The sequence below is a fragment of the Macaca mulatta genome, chromosome 6 (genome assembly GCF_049350105.2).
Source record: "Macaca mulatta isolate MMU2019108-1 chromosome 6, T2T-MMU8v2.0, whole genome shotgun sequence".
NCBI lineage: Eukaryota > Metazoa > Chordata > Mammalia > Primates > Cercopithecidae > Macaca > Macaca mulatta.
Window position 1 is genome coordinate 2437500 of NC_133411.1, and position 25052 is coordinate 2462551.

Below are 25052 nucleotides of genomic sequence, written 5' to 3' on the forward strand. Positions count from 1 at the left end.
AGACTGTCAGAGCAAGTGCTGATCCTGAAGCTGGAAGGACTTGCAAGGCCTCATTCCCCAAACTCCTTATTTTTTTTTAAACCTCTGCTTATCTTAAAAAATGGAGAGGCAGGTGCCTTAGCAACCTCTCAGGAGTAACTGACACACGTGACTTGCGGTGTCTTCAAAGGAACAATCTGCAACTTGCTACTGTTTACACAGATCAAGACTAACAGTCGCCAGCAGCTGGTTCACGCATAATGTCCTTTGCAAGGGAAAGAAAACGGCACTGGAGGGCCGACTACAGAAGCAGACAGTGCACGGGGGACCTCTGCCCCTTTTGGGAGCCCTCCCACGGTGCTTCCTGAAAACTCAGGTTAAGCTGACTCTGCTGTCCGGCTGATGAGGCTCCCTTGCTCAGCACACCAGCCCAAATAGAAGAGCAGGTGCTATGGCAAAAATGAGTTCTTGTAGCGACTATTTTTCATACTGAAACTGAAAAGCGAGACCAGCAGAGCTGTCCACAGAGCCCCTGACAGTTAGGCCCGGCTTTGGCTGCTGATGCAAATGCTGGATGACGCTATTTCTGCAGGAGCTGGCTGCAGGCGCTGATCCACCGTGGGATGTGCCCCAAGAGGCAGAAGAAACGCTGGGAACCGCACACCTGACCTTGCCAGCATCCCCCAGGCAAAGCCAGGCACTTTGGGTTCATCGGTGGAGTTGGGCGATACTCCTTTCCCGTTTGTGTGCTTAGCTGCTGCCAACAGGACGCTAGGTGAAGCCTTACAGAACACAGCCAGTTGTGTGTTTTATAAAGCAAGGCTCCCCTCCCCCAAAGACAAATAAAACCGCGGGTTTGGAAGGGACACCCTCCACCACACCCCGCCCTAATAATCTGGCACCGCAGGCAAAGGCACGGCCTGTGTGGGTAAGGTCCATTGTCGACGTTTACAACTTCCTGTTCCCTGATGCCTCAACTTCCCCACAGACCGACACACCTGTGATGGGCAGGGCCGTGACCTCGTGACCCTCACACACCAATGCAGCCCCTCACGTCTCCTGCTCTTTCCCCCACCGCTGACTTGCCCAAGGGTCCCGACTAACTGCCCTGCCTGTGGAGCTGCCTCCCGTGTGCCCCCCCAGGCCCCTTGAGGTGCTGTGCCTTCCATGGGACCTGCACATCTAATAAACCCCGGCAGTTCACCCGCTCTCCCAGCCACCCTTCCAGACCCCACTTACGACACACGACTAAGTAACGCAGTATAGGCCGTGTATTCATATTGGTTTTCCTGTGCCAACTCATCTGGTATCTTCGTATTTTAATGGATAAAACTAAAAGACGACAACCTGAAAGCCCAGTGCATTCCTCTCAAATTGAGTGACGTTTACAACACCTTAATTATAAAAGACTTATCTGATCTGCAAGAAAGCAGAGTGCACAGAAACTTCACCGCCAACTGCGGATGGCCTGAGAGCATCTGGATTTGGTTCTCAGCCTGAAGGAGCATCCTGGAATGGCATGTCTCGTCCATTGACGTGGAGACACATGGAACAGGCTTGGGGCTCTGAGCAGGGCTCCTGAAGCCCCTCAGCCGGGAGGAAGCCAGGCCCACGAGAGGGGCGCCTATTCCAGAAACACACGAGGATGAAAGCTGTTATTGGCAAAGGAGACTTAGAGCAAGGAAATACCCAGGAATAAAAAAAAGATTACGTATTTAGAGGCCAGGTGGGGAGGCTCATGCCTGTACTCCCAGCACTTCAAAAGGCTAAGGCGACTGATCACTTGAGTTCAGGAGTTTGAGACCAGCCTGGCCAACATGGCAAAACCACATCTCTACTAAAAATATTAATACAAAAAAGCTGGATGTGGTGGCGCACACATGTAGTCCCAGCTACTCAGGAGGCTGAGGCAGGAGAATCAATCACGTGAACATGGGAGGTGGAGGCTGCTGTGGGCTGAGAACAACAAACCCCACAAGAACTAACTTCAGCAAACATGAAACTTTACTATACACTGAGTCCAGCAGTTCTCTATCCACCTTTCTATTCCATTTCTCCCTCTCTGCCTCAACCTAGGGCAAGATAGGCTTGACCCGACGGGTCATGGCTCTGTACAATAATTTAGTCTTAAATAACTGAGATGCTAAGTATATAAGAACACTCATGACTCAAAGGCTTGGGAAGGGCTCTTTAAATTTGCTCTTTTAATGCATAAATAAATCCATATTATGTATTAATTTCTGGAAAAGGGTTAAACTCAAACATCTGAAATACTTTCATTATACCAGGTCAAGAAAAATGCCACAGCCAGAAAAATTTATTTTAAAATAGAAACATACATTAAGCTTTAAAACAACCAACTCTCAAACAAAAGAGGAAAGAGCCTTTGATCCCAGAGTCCACGCGGAATGAATTCCGTATGTGTTTGAAATTCACATAAGGAGCACTTAGAAAACCACCTGAAATGGAACTCCCACAGCCCCCTTGCCTGTGAGGGCTCCCGCACCTGCCAGTGTGAGGACATGGCTGACCCCCGGACACTCGCGTGCCGGGAGCCACCACAGCTCAAGGTGACTGGCAGCGCCCAGCTCTGTGACCAAGACAGACGTTCACACGTGGGGGCACCGTGAGCGCCACCAGCTCCAAATCTGATGTGAGGGACGTGGGAGATGTCTGAGAAATGTCCAAAGCGATTTTGGCAACACAGAAAATGCAATGTCTGGGAATTCCACCAAATGCTTCCAAAAATACTCATGGACAATTCAAGTCGCACGTGGCCAGCGGCAGCCCGGGCGGCCTTCAGTCTGTGTGGGGCGCCCGCGTGGCCTTCTCCTCGTAGGACTCCCCGAACTCGTTCACTCTGCGTTTATCCACAGGATAAAGCCTACAACGACACAAATGAGCACATCAGCAAACCCCACTGCAGGGCCTATTTTCCTAAGAGGAGGACTTGGCATCCTTGATTTATTTTCCAGTGAGCGGCCACAGTGAGCAAATTAACTAAAAAGTCGAATCCTCAGAAGTTTTACTGCCGAGGGCTGAGGAGGGATTTCTGAGTTGTGTTTTGTTCTGCATGGCCAGGCCAATGCACTGCTCTCTAGGAAAGGGAAGCTTGGCCAAACGGAGGACCCGGAGGCTGCACTGGCTGCCTTCTGGGAACTGCGGAATCACGGAGACCCGCGCGATCAGAACAGGAACTGCCATGTTCAGGGAGCGCGTCTCCTCAGCTGTGAACACTTGGCAGGACACTGCCGCCACCTTTGATCCTGAGCCCCCGAGGCTTTGCCAACATAACCCCTACGTATGGATGAGGAAGCTGTGGCGTGAGGGGCAGCTCCACACAGCCACGAACAGTAGACGTACAGGGTTTCAGCTTAAAAACGGACCTGCTGCCCACCAAGGGCCCTGTGGTCCTGGCCAAACACCGTTTGCAGGTCTGGAACCAGAAACACACAGAGCCCGAGTGTAGCACAGTTTCAGGCACGCCCTGGGCCACCTGCGAGGACTTGGGAGCCACGTGAAGGGCTCACGGTTGAGATGGGACCCTGAAGAGTGACAACCACGCCAGGCGCAGCAGCTTCCGGGGCTCCATGGCTTGGACAACCTCAAGCTCTGCAGGGGGCAGGAGGCCAACTGGGGGATCTGAGAATGGTGAATGGGGGACGGGAACCAAGCCCCGTGTGAGCGTGAGTGTTGCTTACGGGGAAACAGCCCTTCCTGCTGAGACCCAAGCTGGAGCTCCAGTGCAGGGGCTGCACGAGACAGCAAGGGGATGGGTGGGCAGCCGGCGGCCAGGCCTGGAGAGCTAGGCAAGGGCGGCCATGCGCCACTGTGTGGATGTGCCAACTGCACCTGAACAGAGTTAAAACAGGCCGAACAATGCCAGCCTCACGCTGGCCAGGACAGAGGCTCCGAAACACCCGGCGAAGCTGTGTGTGGAGACAGGTGGGGATGGGAGCACTGCGCTCCCCAAGGGCCGGCAGCCCAGACCGAGGCAGGACCCCCCAGGACGACCTGGGGGAAAAGGCTCTCTCTCCAGCACTAGGAGGATGCCCAGGCCTTGAGGGGGGCCATGGCCTGGGAAGGGCGCAGGGAAGTGTCACAGCCATGGTGTATGAGTGGTGGCTTCCTGGTCTGGGCGGGGGGAGATGGGAAGAGGGATCTCGAGGGTCAGAGAAAGGACACAGCCAGGAGGCTCTGAGACACTTGGCAACAGGCCTTGGGGGTGACACACACTCCTTCCACCCCTGCACAAGGCCTGGGGCCGGGACTGGAGGTGAGGGCAGTGCTTGCAGTGGTCCGGATACAACCCTCCTGAGGGGAGCCCCAGATCCCTGGCTCCTACCCTGGCACAGCAGAGCTGAGGGAGCTCTTGCTGACTGAGAGGGCAGATGTCAGCCCTGGAGGGAAGCAGGAGGCCTGGGGCGGGACCTGAGCCTCTGCGTTTAGAAAATTCCAAGGCCCGGGGCGGGATCTGAGCCTCTGCGTTTAGAAAATTCCACAAAGCCTTTTCCTTAGCCGTCAGCCTTCGACCTGAAGGCCAAGCCGGGAGGTCAACACAATGTCATCTTCAGAGGCCCAGGTGGCTGGTTTAAGGGGTGTGGCCAATGTTGAGGTGAGCGCGGTCTCCAGTGACATTCTGCCCTGCAGGGACACACAGCCCAAGAGTGGCCCAGAGCCTGTTCCCGACGCTGGAGACCTGGACGCCAGAACTGCCAGCTGGACACCTCAAGGCTAGTGCCAAGTATGGATTAGTCGTGCTACGATCTCTGTTCTGCTCAATAGCAATGACTGTGAATAAGTAAATAGCTTAAGGAGAGAAATTTGCTTTCAGTGGCTAATCAATAATTCACATAGAAACAAGCATTTCTAAAGCACAATGAGGAGACAAAGCTGCAACAGTTTCTTGCCAGGTTGTATCATGGGCAACTGGAACCCAAGTTTAGGCAAGACAGGAAAAACCACCACCCGCAAATTATCTTTGCCCTCAAATGGACACACAGGCGCAGGGTGCCGTGAAAGCCGTCATTCTGTTCAGCACCAGCGCCACGCCGCTGAGACGGACCAAGAGCTGAGCGTGCACAGCCGCACTCACCACCGCTGGTACAGGTAGACCAGGAACACCACGTCGTCCCGGAAGCAGGCCAGCCGGTGAGACGTGGGCATGGTGATGATGAAGGCAAAGACGTCATCAATGAAGGTGTTGAAAGCCTGCAGGGCCAGATGGGAGGAAAGTGAACCCCAGTTGCTGGGACTGGAATCCTATTGTTTCTGGTAACCTAACCAAGCAAATGGCTTTTGGCAGACACTTGGAACTAACTAACTGGAACTCTTCACAGCAACAATGAAAAGAGCAGAAAGCCGGCAAGTGGAGACACAACGCTCTGTTCCCTCAGGGGCTCCCCACAGCCACTGGCACCTGACACAGTGCAGGTCTCGCCCAGGCTCCCACCCACATCGGGGAACCCAAAGAGAACGGCCTGAAACCAGAGCCAAGGGAAGAGCCAAGGGCAGAGCCGCCCGAGACAGAGCCAAGGGGAGAGCTGCCCGAGCATTGCCCTTTCCTCTGGGAGCTTGTACTTGACTTCAGAAAAGTGCAAATCACGTCCCATTAACTCAGCTCCGCCTGCAATGCTGAGGCACTTCTAATCCCACACGGAGCCAAGGGGGCCTCCACAGCTCCACCCGCGGGGAGTGGCCACGGCCCACTGGGGATTCCATTCCTGCCTGGGAGGCCTGAATCCACTGTCCCCAGGCACCGGTTACTGGGCCACAGGGGTCTGTGTCTTGACACACATGCTAAGAAGAAACATAAAAACTAAAAAAAAACAAACCAAAACCAAATCTGTGACAAGTGAGAGAACCCCAGTCTTTCAGGGTCTGAAGTTCTCTACAGCTCTTCGCTTTTTTTTAAAGGAGGCTCCTTACTATTTTTCAGTGAAAGGGACGACTGCAGATGCACTCTGGGCAGAGACTGCCCCGGTAATGCTGGGGCTGGAAGACGCCCTCACTCATGCTCTGCTCAGTGAGAGGGGACTCCTCGCCAACTGTCACACTCACCTTGTAGGTGAAGGCCTTCCAGGGCAGATGTGCCACTGACTTCAACTGAAACAGGAGAGACAGGCACAGGTCAGCTGCAGGCAGCACAGGAGACGGGGGCCGGGCCGCAGGCAGCACACACCACCTTACCTTGTAGTTCACAAAGAGCTGGGGCAGCATGAAGAGGAAGCCAAAGGCATAGACCCCTGCAGAGAGACAGACAGCACTCACCAGGCGTGGAGGGCCAGGCTGCCACGTCTGTGCATAGCGGGCAGAAAACAAGGTCTGCCATCCAGACAACTTCAGAGTCTGTCATTGTGTAGCAACTTTCTGGCTGGTAAGTTTATCAAGAGTCTACGACAACTTTGGAGAGCAAAGCTCTTCTATTTATTAATCAGTGTAACTGCTGCCCATGGGGTCAAGTGAGTGAGGGCGCTGGAGCACCCTGGGGCTGAGGACACGGCCTCCTGACCCACAAGGTCCTGCCCCAGGGGTCAAATGTGGGGCTCCAACCAGGGAGGACGGCAGTGCGGGACCCACCTGCTCTGCACCAGACAGGCCCTCGCCCTTAATGCTCACGGGACCACTTCCCAAAGAGACCACAAAGCTGCGATCAGGGCTGGTCTGGTGGGGCGGGGGAATGGACACAGCAGCCCATGCAGCTGAAGGTGCCACCTGGGGCAGGTGGGGGCGGGCGGGCCTCCCAGGACATGTGGCCCCGAGCACAGGGCCCTGCAGGGTCCCCACAGTGCATCGGCAGGAGAGCCTGGTGCTTCCATTTGCTCTAAGGAACCAGACGTGGATGGTGTTGTTTTAATGCTTGTTTTCATGAAGAAAACAGACAACAGTCCTGTACCACACAACACTGTTGTGATCAGCGACGCACACGGATACCAGGCGGCTGCACCACACAGCCTGGTGTGGAGTGGCTGCCGCATCTGGTGTAAGCACTCCCTGTCACTGGTACAAGGACCTGTTTCTCAGAACCAGTCACTGTTGCGAAGCTACGCAGGGCTTTATCTGCTCACAGCCTGGGGGGAGCCCTGGACACCGCAGAGGCACCTGCCACACTGGGTTACAATGTGAGAACAATTAAATTGGTGCCTGCTGTAAATACTATTACTGAAGTAGGGAAGCACATGGACTCACCATTGACAAAGCTGTTGATTAACCAGGAGTACCAGCTGAAATGGAAAAAAAAAGGAGAAGTCCCATTTCTTGCATAGCTTAGCATCTGTATTAAATTGATGAAAAATAATTCTTTCATTAAAAATTCTCTAAAAAAAACCCCAGGTGTTCTCACTGCAGCTAGGCAGCCAAGAGCAGCAGTGCTGAGCCTGGTTCTCAAGCTGGAGACAGCGCTGAGCGCCCCCGCCCAGGCAGCAGAGGCCAGGGGCTCTGGGACCCCTCTTGGCTCAGGGCCAGCACCCTGCTCGGGCAGCAGAGGCCAGGGGCTCCGTCGCCTCTCGGCTCAAGGCCAGCATCCCACCCGGGCAGCGGAGGCCAGGGGCTCCAGGACCCCTCTCAGCTCACGGCCAAGCTTCCCATGAAGCCTGGTGGCCAGAGTCAGTCCTCTCAGCTACACCTTACCGGTGGGGGGACACTGAGGCCCAGAGCCCACCGTGTGCAGCTGCAGGGTCGGGATCCCTCCCAGGCACTCGCCCAAGTGCCCTGGCCCCTAGCTTGCCCTCCAGCCACACTCCGCTCTGGCTCAGTCATCCAAATGGCTTTCTCAGGGGAAAGACAGTGCAGGTGAAACGTATGCGGCCTCCTACCTCTTATACTTGATATTCAGGAGGGAATAGACAGCACCCCCGACACAGAGAGGGTACAGCAGGTATGACAAGTACTTCATGGCCTGCGGGGAACAAAGGGAGCTTCCAGTCAGAGGCCCAAACGCCAGGCCTGTGTAAACTCACTGCATGGAGCTCACTACGACAGGGACAGACAGAACGAGCTACAGCACTCGGGGCGGCAGGGCTGCTCTGAAGGGGGCAGGCGGTGTGAGGGGCGTACGTAGGGCTTCATGCACTTGCCACAGCCCAGGAGGCACCGCATGCACCACAGCCCGGGTGTAACTACAGGCGCTAGTTAACAATAATAGATCAATTTGGGCTGGTCAAAACCAACCAATCCACAACAAATCAACAAACATAATGGAAAGACACCTGAAAAAACTGTCTACTAAGTAACGTAGTTACATCGCCAGCTGTATCTATTGATTTCAGCTTTACAACTCCATGAAAGTTAGATAGAAGCTGGTGAACGTTAAACCAAACCAAAATCACTCCTGTGCAGAAATGTTCCTTTAACTTGAACTGAGACTTCCAGCTCCCCCAGCAGCACTGGGGAAGGCGATGCTCTGTGCTTCTGGGGCCGAGGGCCGATCCTCCAGGCCACGGAGCTGCCGAGGCCGTTACGGCCTTGGTGACAGCAAGTGCGTTCCCAGCAACCACAGCAGACACCAAGGCCTGCGTCAGCCGCCTGGCAAATGTGACTTACAGACGATGAAAATAGCCCTACTATACGGTGACACAGGCAGGCTGTGCCTGTAAAGACTGGAGAATGAGCATCTCTGCAAGCCCCCGCCCTTCCCAGTAAGAAATCTGGGTTTTATGTGTTCACTCTTGGGATTCCTGCTCAAGGCGGGCTGACCCGTACTCCAAGGAGACTCCCGCACTGAGCAGTGACAGCAAGAGCCCCGTCTTCGAGGATGTGGGATTTGCCTGGCATGCACGTGCCCTGAATCACTTGTGACTTACCTGAGTATCGTACTCCTCGGTTTTCCTCTCAGACTCGCTGTAAGTGCCAAACTGTTGTGAAATTCAACACAAGGATGTTAACAGACTCAGGGAAGATCTGAGCACAGGTGAGCTGTGACTAAGGGGCGTCACACATGGCTGCAGAGCTGACCCAGGCCTCGCTACAGAGGGCGCTCAGGTCCCTACCGGCCGAGGAGAGGACCCAGAGGACAGGGATCTGCGTGGACCCTTCCCACCTCACCCTGGCCCTGGGTCCCGCAGGCCTGAGCGGGGACAGCGCGGCCTCACTGCTGTTCCTCGTTGGGTGGCTCGGTTTTCAGTGCCGCTGCTTCACAGTGAGAACACTGCAGAGGGCACAGGCACAGCCGACAATGCTCTGAACCAGCTGGCCAGAAGTCACGGGGCCAGGCTGGAACACAGAGGCTGCGCTGCATCTGCTTCCTGACCTTCCTCTGCCCACAGCATGGAAAATCTCAGCCGTGACTGCTGAGGGCCCCGCCTCAATCAAGGTCCATCTGTGGACACAGATTCAGCTCCAGCTCTGCCCCAGCCCTCATCTGCCTAGGGGCCTCATGAGCACCCAGGCACTGGGGCAGCCACAAGAGGCAGGGGCTCGCTCACTTGGGGATTGCCAGGACTGTACTGACCCCAGTCAGCACCAGCCTGGGGAGCGCGCTCTAGGCAAGGTGCCAAAACGAAGCACCCCCGCTGGCCGGCCAGCGTCCTTTCTCCCAGAGGCCGGCTCAGGCCCAGCAGCGCTGCCATCGGCATTGAAGAGGGTCAGAACTAGGTACATGACTGGGGAGTCCTCAGGCGAAGAGAGTGGCTGCGATCGGAAACCAGTGCTGCCTCCACCACGGAGGCTCCCAACAGAGGCCCACAGTGACTCATCCGTGGATGGCCACTTTACTCTGTGCACAGGGGGCAAAACCACACTCTTCAGAGAGGGTGTGGGGTTCAGCCACTACAGTTAAATCCTACCTGAAATTCAGGTATCAGGCCTCTCCAAAGAATAGTCATCTTCAATGCCTTCTTCACTTTCCACAGCTGAGGGGAGAAATCAGGAAATAGTTCCTTTAATATTCCAAGGCCACAAGACCCCGAATGAATGACCCAGATGATAACGGATAGGACCTGCCGCCCACGGCCCCGCCCAGCCCACTGTCCTCTTCCTGTCCCTCCCACAGCTCAGGGCAGAACGGTGGGGGCCGGACCTGGGCCTCTAACCCACACCCGGCAGGTATACCTGGTCAGGTGGGCTGCACAGCCACCGACCAGCAGACGACAAAACCAGCATGCAAGTGCGGTTCTCTTTTTTTTTTTTTTTTTTTTTTGAGACGGAGTCTCGCTCTGTAGCCCGGGCTGGCGTGCAGTGGCGGGATCTCGGCTCACTGCAAGCTCCGCCTCCCGGGTTTACGCCATTCTCCTGCCTCAGCCTCCCGAGTAGCTGGGACTACAGGTGCCCGCCACCTCGCCCCGCTAGTTTTTTGTATTTTTTAGTAGAGACGGGGTTTCACCGTGTTAGCCAGGATGGTCTCGATCTCCTGACCTCGTGATCCACCCGTCTCGGCCTCGCAAAGTGCTGGGATTACAGGCTTGAGCCACCGCGCCCGGCCGCAAGTGCGGTTCTCTAAACCACCCTGCCTGCACCCAAATTAGCCCCCACCTCCTTCGCCGGGCACTTGGGCAGCCGTGGAGCCTGTTTCAGGACCTCTCTGAGAGCTGCCACCACCTGGCTGCATCCTTGGAAGGCATCGTTCACAGAGGACTGGTGCCTGAGCCGGGCGTGGCACTGTGACTCGTACCTATGGAGGGCCCCGCCTGCGGTGCTCCAACACCATCTAATCCAGCTCCTCCTCAACAGGCATGACGGCCGTGCAGGCCCCCACCCACAAACGGGCCACCAACTGCGGGGCCCTCAGACTCTGGCTCCTGCCGGGGTGGCAGAGCTCAGGGAGGAGCTAGGCGGGTGTCTGGGCCCTCTCACCCCAAAGGCCATCGGCCCCTCAAGTTTTGCTCCCAAGCTGGCCCTGCCCCACGAGGCTCCCTTTTGGCTGGCTTTTCTGAGCTCCGAACAACCAGGGCTGGACCACAGGGCACCGAGAGATTTCCGTCACTGCCCACCTGGCCGCCGTGCTCAGCTCTGCAGCGACAGCACGAGCCTCTCAAGGCCCCACGGTTTACGCCTCTGCTTTGCGCGTGGTGGGATTTCTCAAACACGTAAACCACTGCTTGGTGGACAGGCCTCAGGAGCTGATGCCATCAGAACACCCATTTCCCTGCTCTCCACTTGTTCAAAGCCTTTATAGCCACCACCTGCCATTCCACAGCTTCCAGAACACCAAGGCCGTCGGGAACAAGCACACAGGCTTCCACGGAAGGTCTCACACGCTGGGCCTGAAAGCCTTTCCCGAGCGCGCAGAGGCCCATGGACCTCAGACAGTTCAGGTCACTGCCCGGAACTCACCTCGATAGCGGCTCCAACGCCCGCCGGGACCAGCACCAGCAGGCTCGTCTGCTCGTCCAGCAGGAACAGGAAGATGACCACGGTGCTGAAGCAGCGCCAGAGCACTGGGGACAGGACGGTCGGGCTGGGAGGGGGTGCAGGGCAGACCCCGCCTGTGTGCCCCCAAGTCGCACACATACCCTCAGTCCCCCATCCCAACCCCCATGCCCGAGAAGCTTCAGGTACTCCCCAGTCCATGTCCCCCTGTTTAAAAAGAACAGGGAAGTATCCAGCAGCCAGGAAAGTGTCTTGAAGGCTGCTGAACTAACAGCTGGCCCCACACCAGCTCCACAAGCACGTGTCTGAGCCACACACACCAGCTCCACAAGCACGTGTCTGAGCCACACCTGCAAACGAGCACGGAGTGTGGCAGAGGTCGGATGACGGCCAGCACAGCTTAGATTCCAGGCAGGTCTTATGCTGGTTCTGTGATAAGCGCGTGGCTTTTCAAGTCTGGACTGGTTTCCTCCCCAGCCTGTACCTTAACCACCACTCCAGCTTATTCAACACGTCTTCCTCCTCCCGCAAACCCCCAGGGCAGGCAGGGGAAGCAGATCCATGGAGCCACACGACAAACAGTGCTCATGGCCACAGCGCTGTCTGCTGGCCACCCCAACCTGGGACGCCGGGAAAGGCATTAGGGTTAGGAGACTCCACCACAGAGCACGGCAGGGCCCCAAGGCAGCCAGGGCCACCTGCTTGGGCATCTTTTCCACGTGAGAAAAACAACTTGTTTGGGTCTCTGATACTGGAGCCGAACACTCCTCACTCCTAACCAAGACTCACCCACTCCTCGTCCTCACACCGCCAACCCCTCGCCCCTGTCCAGACCGCTGCTCCCCACCCCACCGTGACAACCTCCACCCCTGCAAGGTCAGGAGGACCCTCACTCACTTGGGCCCCCTAACCACGGCAGGCACCCTTGGCCAGGAACGTTGGTCCCAGATCTTGGCAGGCCTCCTGCCCGGGCTGCCTGGCCTCAGGGGTCCCTGACCGCCCTACCTAACAGCTGCACACTCCCTGTCACTGCCGGGCACAGCACCACGGGCCTATCAACTGCCATCACCTGGCAGGCCCCACACACCCAGGCCTGCGCTGGTCGGGGAAGGAAGACCCGCGGGAAGACGGGGCGAGGGAACTAAGACAGGGGATGTGAGGCCCCAGCCCCGCTCAGCGCCCGTGAGCAGCCGGGAAGGCTGGAGAGGTCCATGCTTCTCACTCCCCACAGCCCAGGTCCAAACCCCATGCACGCCAGAGTCCACAGCCAGGCCCTGAGCTATGCAGCCTCCGGCAGTCACACCACACGCATGCCACAGTTTGCAGCCAGGCCCTGAGCCGCGCAGCCCCCGACAGTCCCACTGCAATTGCTGCAGAGGCTCTCTGGGTTTTACAGTGCCTGGTCTCAGAGGCTTCTCAGGAGCCAAGCACACACCCGGCGCTGTGTCTGCAGCCAGCAGTGAGGCGGGCAGCCCTCAACCACAGGCTCCAGTGAGCATCCCCGGGGCAGAGGATCTGAGCAGGGCCACGCTCGGGGAGCCTACCTGCCTTGGTGGACATGCCGATCATGCTCTTCTTCTTCTTCCAGAAACTGATGTCATTTTTAAAGGCCAGGAAATCAAAGAGAAGCTAGAGAGAACACACACGACAGCAACTCACATCTCCTGCTGTTTCTATCTCCTGTGAGACAGAGATAGAGGCCTCACATGTGACTGTGAGGCTGCAGTGTGCTCAGCCTCAGGACGCATCAGGACAGATGTCTACACTCGGGACCCGCACCTCCATGCACCTGGCCTGCCATGTCCTGTCAGAACCTAGAGTGCCCAGGCAGGCTTTGCAGGGGCCCTTCTGAAATAATGACTTGAATTGCTGGAAAGGCCCACAGGCAATTGGAGGCTCTGGAATCCCCTGGACTGTGGGGCTGGCTGGGCATCCCGACCCTGCTCTCGGGTTGTGGCTACTCAGGGCAGCCTCACCTCTCAACTGTGCTAGAAATGCAGGGGCTGGGCGTGGTGGCCCATGCCTGTGGTCCCGGCTACTGCAAAGCCAAGGCCGGAGGACTGCCTAAGCCCAGGGTTTTGAGACCAGCCTGGGCAATATAGTGAGACCTGTCTCCAAAAGAAAAAAAACTTAAAAAAAACCTAACCATGCATGAGCTCATCCTTAGAGACATCGACCTTTTAATAAAAATCATTTAATTCTCCAACGTGGCTTTAGAAAGTTTTAGCTTGATGGGCAGCCAAACTCCCAGGCACTCAGAACCAGCGCCAGCCACACGCCTGGGTGCCTCCTCACCCTTCCAGCCTAACCACAGGCCAGCCTACCAGCCACAGGATGGCTCTCCTCGAGCAGCTCAACTCCACGGGCGAAAATAAGAGCACAACAGCTTTGCTTTACCCATGGTTTGCTGTTACCCACGGAGCAGTGCGATGAGCTATTCTGAGAGTGAGACCACTCCCGTGTAACTTCATTACAGTGTACTGTCCTGTTTCTGTTACCAGTTATTATTGGTAATCTCTTACCGTGCTTAATTTATAAATTGAACTTTATCATAAGCATTATATAATATATATATTTATAAGAAAAATCAGTCTTTCTAGGTTTTGGTTTCAGGTATCCACTGAGGGTCTTTGAACATATCTCCTGAGGATAAGGGAGGACTACTGTATACACACTGGATGAGGATGAGGTACTACTGTATACACACCGGATGAGGATAAGAGACTGCTGTATACACACCAGATGAGGATGAGGTACTACTGTATACACACCGGATAAGGATAAGGGGGGACTACTGTATACACACCGGATGAGGATAAAGGGGGACTACTATATACACACAGGACTTTTTACATTTAAAAATCAGTGTGTTAGAATTTGTACAAGTACTTTCTGCCAGAAGCTGCCCACCTCTGCATGGGCGTGCATGGGGTCGGGGCCCGGACGGGGAGGGTGAGATGCCTGCACCTGTTCATTTCACTGGTGTGGACACTGCTCAGAGTACTCTGGATCCTTTTCAAAACGCCCCCAAAGCCAGCACAGCACAGCCCAAGTCCCCAAGTCCCCAAGGCTGTGGACGGAGCTCTATGGTTCCTCCCTTTACAGAACTGGGAGAACTCGCCCACTGGGGCAATGGTCGCCAAGTGTCAGGAGTGCTGGCTGCTGAGCAATGGGAGCAGATGCTTGGGGCCACAGGGCTGGACGGCGCCCACAAACCCCAGGTCCAGGGCCCTTGCAGGAGGCCCAGGACCCAGGGAGCCTCCCCAGTGCCTGTGGCAAGCCCTCCTGGCGGACGACTCACGTGGAACGCTGCGACAAAGAAGGTCAGCGCCAGGAAGTATAAGTTGGTATCTACAAAAATTCCTTTCACCTCATCAGCATCTTTCTCTGAAAACCCTGCCAAGGAAAGAAAAACATACAATATAAAACAGGCAATATCAATCTTACCTAACATTACAAATACAGTTTTCAATATAAAAATTTAGGCCGGGCACAGTGGCTCATGCCTGTAATCCCAGCACTTTGGGAGTCTCAGGTGGGTGGATCACTTGAAGTCAGGAGTTTGAGACCAGCCTGGCCAACACGGTGAAACTCCATCTCTACTAAAGATACAAAAATTAGCTGGGCAAATCCCAGCTACTGGAGGGACTGCGGCATGTGAATCGCTTGAATCCGGGGGGCGGAGGCTGAAGTAAGCAGAGATTGCGCCACTGCACTCCAGCCTGGGCAACAGAGTGAGACTCTGTCTCAAAAATAAATAAATAAATAAAAATAAATCTCGTCAACAGTTAAGGTTCATTTGACCAAAATCATGGCATTTCACATATTATGTTCTTAATAAAGCCAATTTCCAGACAATCAACCAGGTCATCTCCAAGGAGAGAAGTGAGGCAGGTGCTGCTGAGCCTCCGATTCAACGTCTGTGTGAGCATCTGCAGCAGGAGGCGTGGAGGCCCCGGCCTGTGTCAGGATTTGCACTCAGATGCCCGAGGGGCTCCAGGGCAGCCTCATCCCGACGCCGGCCGTGTGCGGCACGTACCGAACTGCTGCAGGGAGTACACGGCGTCCTGCATGTGGATCCAGAAGCGCAGCCGTCCCAGTGAGACCTTGTCGTAGGACACGGTGAGGGGCAGCTCGGTGGTGGAGCGGTTTATGACCTGATGAAGACAGCCACACTGAGGGCCCTGCCCTCACACCCTTGCGCCCAGCTGCTTGGCAGCCCTCGTCAACCCTGCCATCCCCCTTCCCATCCCTGTGTGGCCCCATGTCAGACATGACAGGACCCAGCAGGCATCCTGAGGTCCCTCCTTCTGTCACCACAGATCCCAGGCCCCAGTGTGCTGTGTCCCAGCACGGGAGGTTCCCACCACCAGGACCCTGTGAGCTCAGCAGTGCTAGCACTGCCTGGGCTGTTCTGCTGCACATGCCCCTTCAATTTCAAGTGCACAAGTCCTGGTTCCCTGGAGGTGATGCTTGCCACCCATCTGCTAGGAATCCACGGCGCAGCATACAGCGCTGAGCTTCGCCTGCAGAGCGCTGGCTTGTCCTAAGAGTTGGGGACCACGGGACACGCACAGCCCTGCAGCACATGGGCAAAGTGCCCTCAGGGCCTAAAGCATGGAGCAGGCGGTGGCCATGGGGACAACAGAAGGCTTCTGGAATGCAGAGCTAGCACGGGCAGTGGCATGGATGTGTGGGCCTCAGAACAATAAGCTTAGTCCTGCGGCCCGCCGGGGTCTCATGCACACAGGCTGCAGGCCAGGTCCCAGGGCACCGAGGTAGGAGGGTAAGGAACGGGTTCACAGGGGCAAGCCCACACCCTACAGCACATGCACAGTGACCACATCTGGTGAGCGCCACCCGCCACATGCTGGAACGTCCAGCGAGGGCTATGCTCTAATCCACCTGCCCTGCCTCACGCCCTGACCCGCCATGGCGGGCACTGCTGGTGTCAAGGGTGTGGTGGAGTCAGAGCCACAACCAGCAGGTGCCAGGTTGTCCTGAGAGCAGCTGTCAGGGCGCCCCACGCAGCCAAGTGGCATCAGTGCACATGGACGGTGGCCTCCAGGCACCCCTCGAGCTGCCAAGCGTGTCTGAAGGGTGTCACTGCCTGCTCCATCTGGCAGTGCTGGGCCCAGCCACAGAAGGTGCCGACTTCCTGCGCCTGCTGCGTCCCAGCTGCCTGCTTCCTCTCTTAAGACAGCACCTCTCAAATCTGGCCCCAAGTGAGACACAGCAACAGAGACACAGCACATGAGAGACTGGGATTCAGGGAAGCTGCTGTCAGCACGTGTCTCCATAACTACTGCAGCGCGGGCCACCACCGGCACAGCTGTGCCACAAAGCCTGCCCCGGGCCTCTAACAGACAGATCTGCAGACACACACACAGGGCAGCCTTCTGCAGCCGCCTGCCCCTTCCACCGTCTTCTGAACGCCTGCAAGGAGTCAGCAGCACGAGGCCTCACAAGAGGGGACCACGGGCTGGTGCCACAGCTCACACAACTCCGTATGGGACATTTTAGCAGAAGCTGCTGTCCTGAGGTTTGTCAGCGGCACACCAGCAAACTCCAGCCAACAGAGAAAGGCACTGGAATTGCAGGGCTGACAGAGAAACTGTTCAGGGAGAGGCTGGAACACCAGATCTGCTCGCCAGTCACTGCCTGTCCGGCCCCCAGTCTGCAGGTTGTATAGGAGCAATCAGTGACCCCAGAAGTGAAGGAGGCAGTGTTAGGGACCACAAGGGGTCTGAGGGAACAGCTGTACAGAGCGACGGTTCTGAGAGCCACAGTCAGCAGCAGGCAGCAGGGCCTGGGCAGAGATCAAAGCAGTCAGGAGGCTGCGCCCCCATTTCCCAGCTGCACCCACCCCCCCAGCAAGCTCCCTGCTCTCCAGGTGCCCACTCCCCAATTTCCCAGCTGTACCCCCTAGCAAGCTCCCTGCTCTCCAGGTGCCTGCTCCCCCATTTCCCAGCTGTACCCCCAACAAGCTCCCTGCTCTCCAGGTGCCCACTCCCCCATTTCCCAGCTGCACCCCCAACAAGCTCCCTGCTCTCCAGGTGCCCACTCCCCCGTTTCCCAGCTGTACCCACCCCCCCAGCAAGCTCCCTGTTCTCCAGGTGCCCGCTCCCCTGTTTCCCAGCTGTACCCCCAACAAGCTCCCTGCTCTCCAGGTGCCCGCTCCCCCATTTCCCAGCTGTACCCCCAGCAAGCTCCCTGCTCTCCAGGTGCCCGCCCCCCGTTTCCTAGCTGTACCCCCAGCAAGCTCCCTGCTCTCCCCAGGACTGTTTCCTCATCAACAAAAATGGGGAGAGGGCCCGCCTCAGAGCTGCCGAAAGCCGTTAAGTGAAGCGGCCTGGCTCCTACTGGGTGGTCTAGAGTGACAGCGACAGCTTGCAGGGAGGCAAGGCAGAGCAGTGATCTTGCAGGGCCCCAGCTGAGCGTTCACCTCTGAACCCCAAATAACCTCATCCGTGCAACGACGCCACAGCTCCCAGCACGATTACAGAAAGGTTCACAGAGTGCTTAGCACAGTGCCGCATGTGCAGCAAGGGACATTAAATATTAACTGCTTCTGTGAGTCTTGACACTGGCCAAAGGGTAGCCACATTTCATCTCCCCTCAAAGCAACCCTGGGAAAGCATGCGCCATCACTGCCCGTAACCACATGGCGCCAGAGCCCAGAGTGCAGCCACTTCCCTCCTGCACAGGCCTTCCGCCCTGCCAGGGGTCACCCCCAGAGCTGAGGAAGGCTGTCACCCGCTCCTCTGGCCGCCTGTGCAGGACTAGCCCTGGCGGGGAAAGCAGGAGTTTGCTCAGGACACTCTGAATTAATCTACATGGCACACCAGGAGCTCACACGCAGACGCCGTTTCACACAGCGCTCAGGCGCCTGCCCTCTAAGCGCTGCATAAACAATCTTTCAGGGGCCTTTCACCAGCGACAATCCAGAGGCTCAGGAGGACCCCACGTCCAGCCAACAGCAAACCCAGCGCACCACCAGGGCCGCCCCCCGTCACAGCCCTCGCACGCCCGAAGGCAGTGCTTCCCAGCACAGGTAAAAGCTCTGTGCTAAATGTCAGCAATGGCCCTGTCCATTACGGTGCTGGGGCAGCGGGGCCAGTCTTGGGATCAGTCTCGCCAGCTGCACAACCAGTGGGCAGAGGCGTCACTCACCATCAGGTCCTTCACACGGTTGCTGAGCTGGTCGATGAACAGGATGGGCAGGTAATGCACGGTCTTCCCCAGCTGGATCCTGGGATTAAAGCACAACTTTCCAAAATCAGTCCAAGGTTTTTCCCTTTCAATGAACCAATACATCCAGGCACTGGGTTTACCCCAGAGAAGTCCCCCCAGCACCACTCTCAGCTGCTTCTCAGTCACAATGACCCCAGGGCACAGCCTCCCCAAACAGAATCAGAGAGCCAGACAACATATGCACGCTTCTGAGACTCACTCCCCAGGAAGTGATGGCCACAGGTGGGAAAATGCCTCCACGGCCACTAGGGGGAACTACAGGGACATGGCCGTACAGCAGAGCCCAGGGCCCTCTGTGCACTGACATGGAGCAATCCCAGGACGTGGCCGCTACACTTGGAAGGGCGAGTCACCTGCAGCCACCTAGGAGACGGAGCTGTGGTGTGGGAGTTGGGGGGGGATCCCCAACACACGGGAGACACGGGGTGAGCTCAGGTGGCCAAACACGTAAATTCCAATAATTGTATTTAATTGATGGCAAGTTACACTAAAGTAATAATCTAAAGGTTAACTTTTAGGTAAATCTAAATGAGCCAACTTAAAAAATCACAAGGGCAGCAAAGCAACACATTCCTGTGAGCACCTTCCATTTTCTCTCCATGGAAGCCTTCGCCAGCCAGGAGCAAAGAGCAGGATGCTCTGGCTTGAACTCCCTTCTTCTCCCTTCCAGCCCTCTGGTAGCAGCACAACCTCAAGGAGGAAGTGGGAAGGGCTGGGGCCCGGGCAGCGAGGGCCTCGGCACAGAGGGGAAGAGCTGGGGGCCCGGGCAGCGAGGGCCTCGGCACAGAGGGGGAAGAGCTGGGCCCGGGCAGCGAGGGCCTTGGCACAGAGAGGGAAGAGCTGGGCCCGGGCAGCGAGGGCCTCGGCACAGAGCGGACTCCAGGATGCAGGGGCGGCCCGCTGGTGGGTTCTGGCCAGCCAGGGTCCCAGCACCCTCCCGCCGGCGCTCCAGCTCTGGGGCCCCACTTACATCTTCATGTACCGATGCACATCGGCAGGCAGGGAAGACCCGTCGAAAACAAAGTTGTCTGCCATCACATTCAGCGCCAGCCGCGGTCTCCAGTGGGACACTGGCTCATCCAGGGCGCTCGTCGGCTTCTTCTCCGCCTCGAGCTGCTGCTAAGTGAGGAAAACAGAGGCCAATGCTAGGACAGAAAACCATGCCCGGGACGGCAGGGTCAGCACCCTAACCTGTGAACAGACAGCCATGCACGGGCACAACTGGGGGAGAGCCCAGCAGAGAGGGCACCGTGGCCCCACAGCTGCCAATTCCCCCAGACTCTCACCAAACACCCCCAATCTATCAACATGGAAGCCTGGGGGTGCTGCTTTGCAACATGTGGTCACGGATCTCACCAATTCCTTTTCTGGGGTTCTCAAACTAAGTGGGCCCACTTCTCAGAAGCTGAGAGGGTGAGAGCCCCCTGACCTTGGCAGAAGACTGTGCAAGTCCAGAGCTCACACAGCCCGGTGGCTGTAAGGAGACTGAGAGGGAGATGGCTTCTAAAACCAAGCATGTGGGGCTGCCTAAAGGAGGAGACACACTGAGGACTATGCACGGCTCTTAAATGAAGTTAAACTTCAAAGGGACGCTGACTGACAGGGAAATCTTAGCTCGTTTCAGATCTGATACATCCTAGGAAACACTATGATCTTACCCATTTCCTACCTAAAGATACAGTTTAGCAATAATTTACATTACAACTGGTTTTTCACACCTCCTCACATTTGCTACCTGGAAGGGAGGCTCCGCTACATGCTATGTACCCATCACCCCACCCACTTTTCAGGACACTGGTGAGGAGGGATGCAGGCCCCGGATGAGGGGGACACGGAGAGGGGCAGGTGCGGGATGTTCCTAAGGAGACACACATGCAAACTGGGGAGAGGCAGGAGCAGGTGTTGGCAGGGCTTTCAAAACCACATCAACCCCGAGACACCTCTCTTTCTCTCTGTCTGGAACAATTTCACAGCCTCTTCCTGGAAAGCTGCCATCTTTCTTGTTTTGTAAACTTTTTTTCTGAGGCAGAGTCTCCCTCAGTCGTCCAGGCTGGAATGCAGTGGCGCCATCTCACCTTAAGGGTTCAAACGATTCTCCCGCCTCAGCCTCCCAAGTAGCTGGGATTACAGGCACACGCCACCACGCCCGGCTAATTTTGTATTTTTAGTAGAGACGGGGTTCGCCATGTTAGCTAGGCTAGTCTTGAACTTCTGACTTTAGGAGATCCACCCACCTCAGCCTCCCAAAGTGCTGGGATTACGGGCATGAGCCACAGCGCCCAGCCTTGTTTTATAAATTATCTCACTTTCCACTCAACACCAAGGTGGGTATCAGAATTCCCCTGCTTCATCCTTGGCCTGTGTTCATGATCACTTAAGTGACTTCCAGTTTTTATTTGCACATACACCTTTCTACAGATGTACAAACTACAACTCGCACCTCTACCTTTTCCAGCATCTCCAGTTACGTTCTTAGAATAAACATCTAGGAATAGTCCAGTCCTACAGAATGCAGAATGAGCCCAGCTCTCATCCCCAGAGCTCCTGGTGAGAAGCCGCAGGCCAGCTCTGCAGGACCAGCGCTCCATCCCACCAGGTGCAGCAGGTGCCTCCAGACGCTGAGAGGGCCCACTCCTGAGGGACTCTGCATAGAGAATGCCAGCGACCACTTCAACTGTCCCTAATTTTAGATAAAACTTGTCTGCAAACTCATGGATATGACTCAGCTGAAAGTCAGACATGCATGCCAGTAACATTCCAATGGCTTTACTCCCAACAAAGTCACTGGAGCCCTAGACATCGCCTGCCTGTGTGGAAACAGACACGTCCGTTCTGATGGGGCGGCACAGCCTGTTGTCAGTAACCCACAAAGACCCTCACCTGTGCATCAGACTCCCCAGTGAGCAGGTTGATTTCTTCCGGCTTGGGGACCATGTAGGTGGTCAGAGGACTGACCAGGTGCACCTGCTTCCCGTCGTGCCACGGCAGGACCCCAGCGTGATGGAGGAAGATGTAGGCATACAGCGTCCCATTGTTTCTTGTTTTCTTTGGTACAGAAACATTAACTGTCCTGAAACAGAACAACCATTTACACTACATACATATTACATTGTCTCTAGAAACTATTCTAATACCTTTACAAAGCTGTTTCAATAAACTAATTTCAGCTCAGAAGTACTAAAAATGAAACCCACCTGCCCGGGGCTTTACAAGTCCTGGGTGTGTGTGTCCTGAGAACTCGGCACAGGTGTGGGCACCTACAGCTGAGAGCAAGAGGGCCCGCACTTCCTGCCTCCATCTCAGGAGGCTGAGAGGTCAATGACCCGCCTGAGGCTACAGGGCTGAAGCAGCCAGCTGGAAAGCAGCTTCTGGGCCTGGCCAGGACACCAGCTGACCACACACACTGAATCCCAGAACGCTGAAGTGAAGGGCAGCAGCCGCAGGGGCTCCGTACGCCCGCTACTGGAGTCTCAGAAATTTAATGTGGGTAGTTTTTTTGGGTGTTGCATTTTTAAAGATAAAAAGATGATCAGCCACAAAGGACTGACTTTCAAGCCTGTCTGCCCTGACTGCGCGGCCTCCAGTGCGAGCTGAGGAAAGGCCCGGTGAGCTGCTACAACTGTAGGCCTCGGACCAGGCGCTTGGCTCTTCACCTGCACGCTAGAGTCCGACGTCCATACTACAGCCCCGTGGAAAACCTCACATGCCACCTGTTTATGGTTACATGAGTTCTTCTTCCTCTTTATAAAAAAGTCTTTTTTTTTTTTTCGAGACAGTCTTGCACTGTCACCCTGGCTGAAGAGCAATGGCGCAATCTCGGCTCACTGCAAACTCCGCCTCCCAGGTTCACGCGATTCTCCTGCCTCCGCCTCCCAAGTAGCTGGGATTAAAGGCGCACACCACTACACCAGGCTAATTTTTTGTATTTTTAGTAGAGACGGGGTTTCACTATGTTGGCCAGGCTGGTCTTGAACTTGTGACTTTGTGATCCACCCGCCCGGCCTAAAAGTCTTTTTTTGAGACAAGGTCTCGCTGTCACCAGGCTGAAACTGCAGGGGGTGCAATCATAGCTCACTGCATCCTCAACCTCCTGAGCTCAAGGGACCTCCCGCCTCAGTCTCCCGAGTAGCTGGGACTACAGGTGTGCGTGCCACCACGCCCGGCTAACTTTGAAAATTGTTGTAGAGCTGGGGGTTTGTCACATTGCCTAGGCTGGTCTCGAACCGCTGGGCTCAAGTGATCCTCCCGCCTCGGCCTCCCAAACTGCTGGGATTATAGGCGTGAGTCACTGTGCCTGGTCTCTCCTCAAAAATCTTATGGTTGGCCAGGTGCGGCGGCTCACGCCTGTAATCCCAGCACTTTGGGAGGCTGAGGCAGGTGGATCACAAGATCAGGAGTTTGAGACCAGCCTGGCCAACATGGTGAACCCGTCTCTACTAAAAATACAAAAATTAGCCAGGCGTGGTGGCGGGCACCTGTAGTCTCAGTTACTTTGGAGGCTGAGGCAGGAGAATCACTTGAACCCAGGAGCCGGAGGTTGTAGTGAGCAAAGATCACGCCACTGCACTCCAGCCTGGCAACAGAGCGAGACTCCATCTCAAAAAAAAAAAAAAAAAAAATCTTATGGCCAAAGTTCTAATGAGAAACACAAAGGCATCTATGGCTCCTCACTACCCAAGAAAGAATCCGTCTCCACCAGGACATCTTAAGAGTCTCTCTTTAGGCGGGGGTGCAGGGCTGTGTATCTCTGATGGAACGTGCACTCAGAGACACTTGAGGTGGGGCTGTGTCAGAATGCTCATTCTCCCCGCTACCTCCAGGCTGACACTGTGCCAGGTCAAATGGAAAACCTCACTAGCTGTCCTTGATAACTGGTCCAGGGCCCAGCATGGAAGATGCAGTATTCATGTCTGGGAAATTAAACCCAATGCAGATGAATCCTGAGCATTTTTGAAAGGTGTGGGCAGCTACGACCGACTGGTGACCAAACCAGCACTTCTGGCCTCTATTTCATGGAGGCAGAGAGAGGGCAGCAACTGGCTTGAGATCACAGGCCCAAAGAGGCCAGGCAGAAACCGCCTTGCCAGTGCCTCCAGCTACCCACAGGTACTGGCCGCCTTGAGGGCGTGGAGTCCAGCTAGAGTCTCAAGCTTTCATTATTCTCTCCTCAGATACCTCCCAGGCAATGAAGGGAAATGGTTGACTTGTGAGAAGCAAATCACAGTTAAAATTATTCAATTAAAAAAAATTAGGCCATATGTTAGATGTAATTTTTAAGTTACTCTACATATTTGGACATTGATCTATTCTAACGTCACATGTCACTTAATTATGATTTTCTACAAAATTGCTTCCTCCATCCCCATCCCTTTTCCTTCACAAGTAACTTAAGCGAACTACTTCCACCAGGAAAAGACAAGTCGGCCCCGGTAGTGAAACTACAGAGCTGTCCGCTCTCAACTGGTTCAAGCGTGGCCCCTGCTCCTTCGGAGCCTCCCCGCTGCAGGACATCCCACTGCCATCAGACTCTGCTGAGAGCTACCTCCCAAACGACATTCATCACCTGTCACCTTCCAGGTTGAATGTTTACAGGCCACGCATAGGCCTCCACTTACGATATTCTACTACTTCGAGACATTCGGTAAGACTAGTTCTCTAAGGTAAACACGTTAGGTACAGAAAGCTAACTTTCAAACGACCTGAACACAAGTAATGTTTTCCCTTTCACTGGCATTTTGTCCTACAACCATACCTTTCAAATTTGGACTCCACATCAAAGTCTTCCACATTCAAGACCAAGTCGATGTTGTTTTCAGTACCCAGGTGGGACCTCGTCGTGGTGTATACGCTCAGCTGGAAAGGAGGGGGCGCCGAGAGTCAGCCCGGCCAGGCCCTGGCAGGACGCACACGCATCCCACGGCCAGTCGGAGGGCGGAAGACCTGGCCGCTGGGGAACCAGGAAAGGTTCCATCTCGACTCGCGCGGCCACAGCTCCGAACTAAGACGCGACGGCGGCGTCTAGGGCCTGGAGGAGTGGCCCCCACCCCAACCCGCCCGGCCCCCGGCCCCCGGCCCCCAACCCCGCGGACGCTCACCTGCAGCTTGGGCCGCCGCGCCAGGTAGGGCTGGATGCAGTTGGCGTCGCCGGAGCACGGGCGGGTGTAGACGATGCCGTACATGACCCAGCAGGTGTGCACCACGTAGACCACGAACACGCCCACCACCAGGCTGGTGAAGGAGCTGCGGCCGCTCCACATGACTGCCCCACGCCCGGCGCCCCCGGCCCGCCCGCCTCTCAGCCGCGGGCCCCGCCCGCCCGGCACCCAGCCCGCCGCTCCGGCCTCCGCCGCTCACTGGAGAGCCGCCGCGCGCCGCCGCCACCGCCGCGGGGGAACGAATGCGCCGCGCGCCGCAGACCGCCAGCCGCCCCGCATACTCCGGCCCGGCTCCGACCTGGCGCCGCGGGATTCGCCGGCGCCGCGCGCCGCTTCCGGGCCCCGCCGCCTGCCGGAAGT

General features: G+C 56.1%; 1 protein-coding gene across 2 annotated transcripts; it reads right to left on the reverse strand.

Annotated features, from left to right (window-relative positions):
* Nucleotides 1–2278: 2278 nt before the first annotated feature.
* CLPTM1L (CLPTM1 like) lies at nucleotides 2279–25052 on the reverse strand. Of its 2 annotated transcripts, none has more exons than XM_001097234.4 (17): nucleotides 24633–25052; nucleotides 24290–24390; nucleotides 21418–21607; nucleotides 19508–19653; nucleotides 18457–18535; nucleotides 15323–15440; nucleotides 14585–14679; nucleotides 12828–12912; nucleotides 11248–11351; nucleotides 9762–9827; nucleotides 8781–8831; nucleotides 7794–7876; nucleotides 7168–7202; nucleotides 6169–6224; nucleotides 6040–6084; nucleotides 5075–5190; nucleotides 2279–2863 (listed from the first exon to the last, which is right to left on the reverse strand). In XM_001097234.4, exons 1-17 carry the CDS (start codon nucleotides 24792–24794, stop codon nucleotides 2779–2781), a joined length of 1617 nt encoding a protein of 538 aa, XP_001097234.1. In that variant the 5' UTR covers nucleotides 24795–25052; the 3' UTR covers nucleotides 2279–2778. The 2 variants fall into 2 exon arrangements, with proteins under 2 accessions (XP_001097234.1, XP_014995189.1); XM_015139703.3 differs by having other exon boundaries at nucleotides 19508–19656.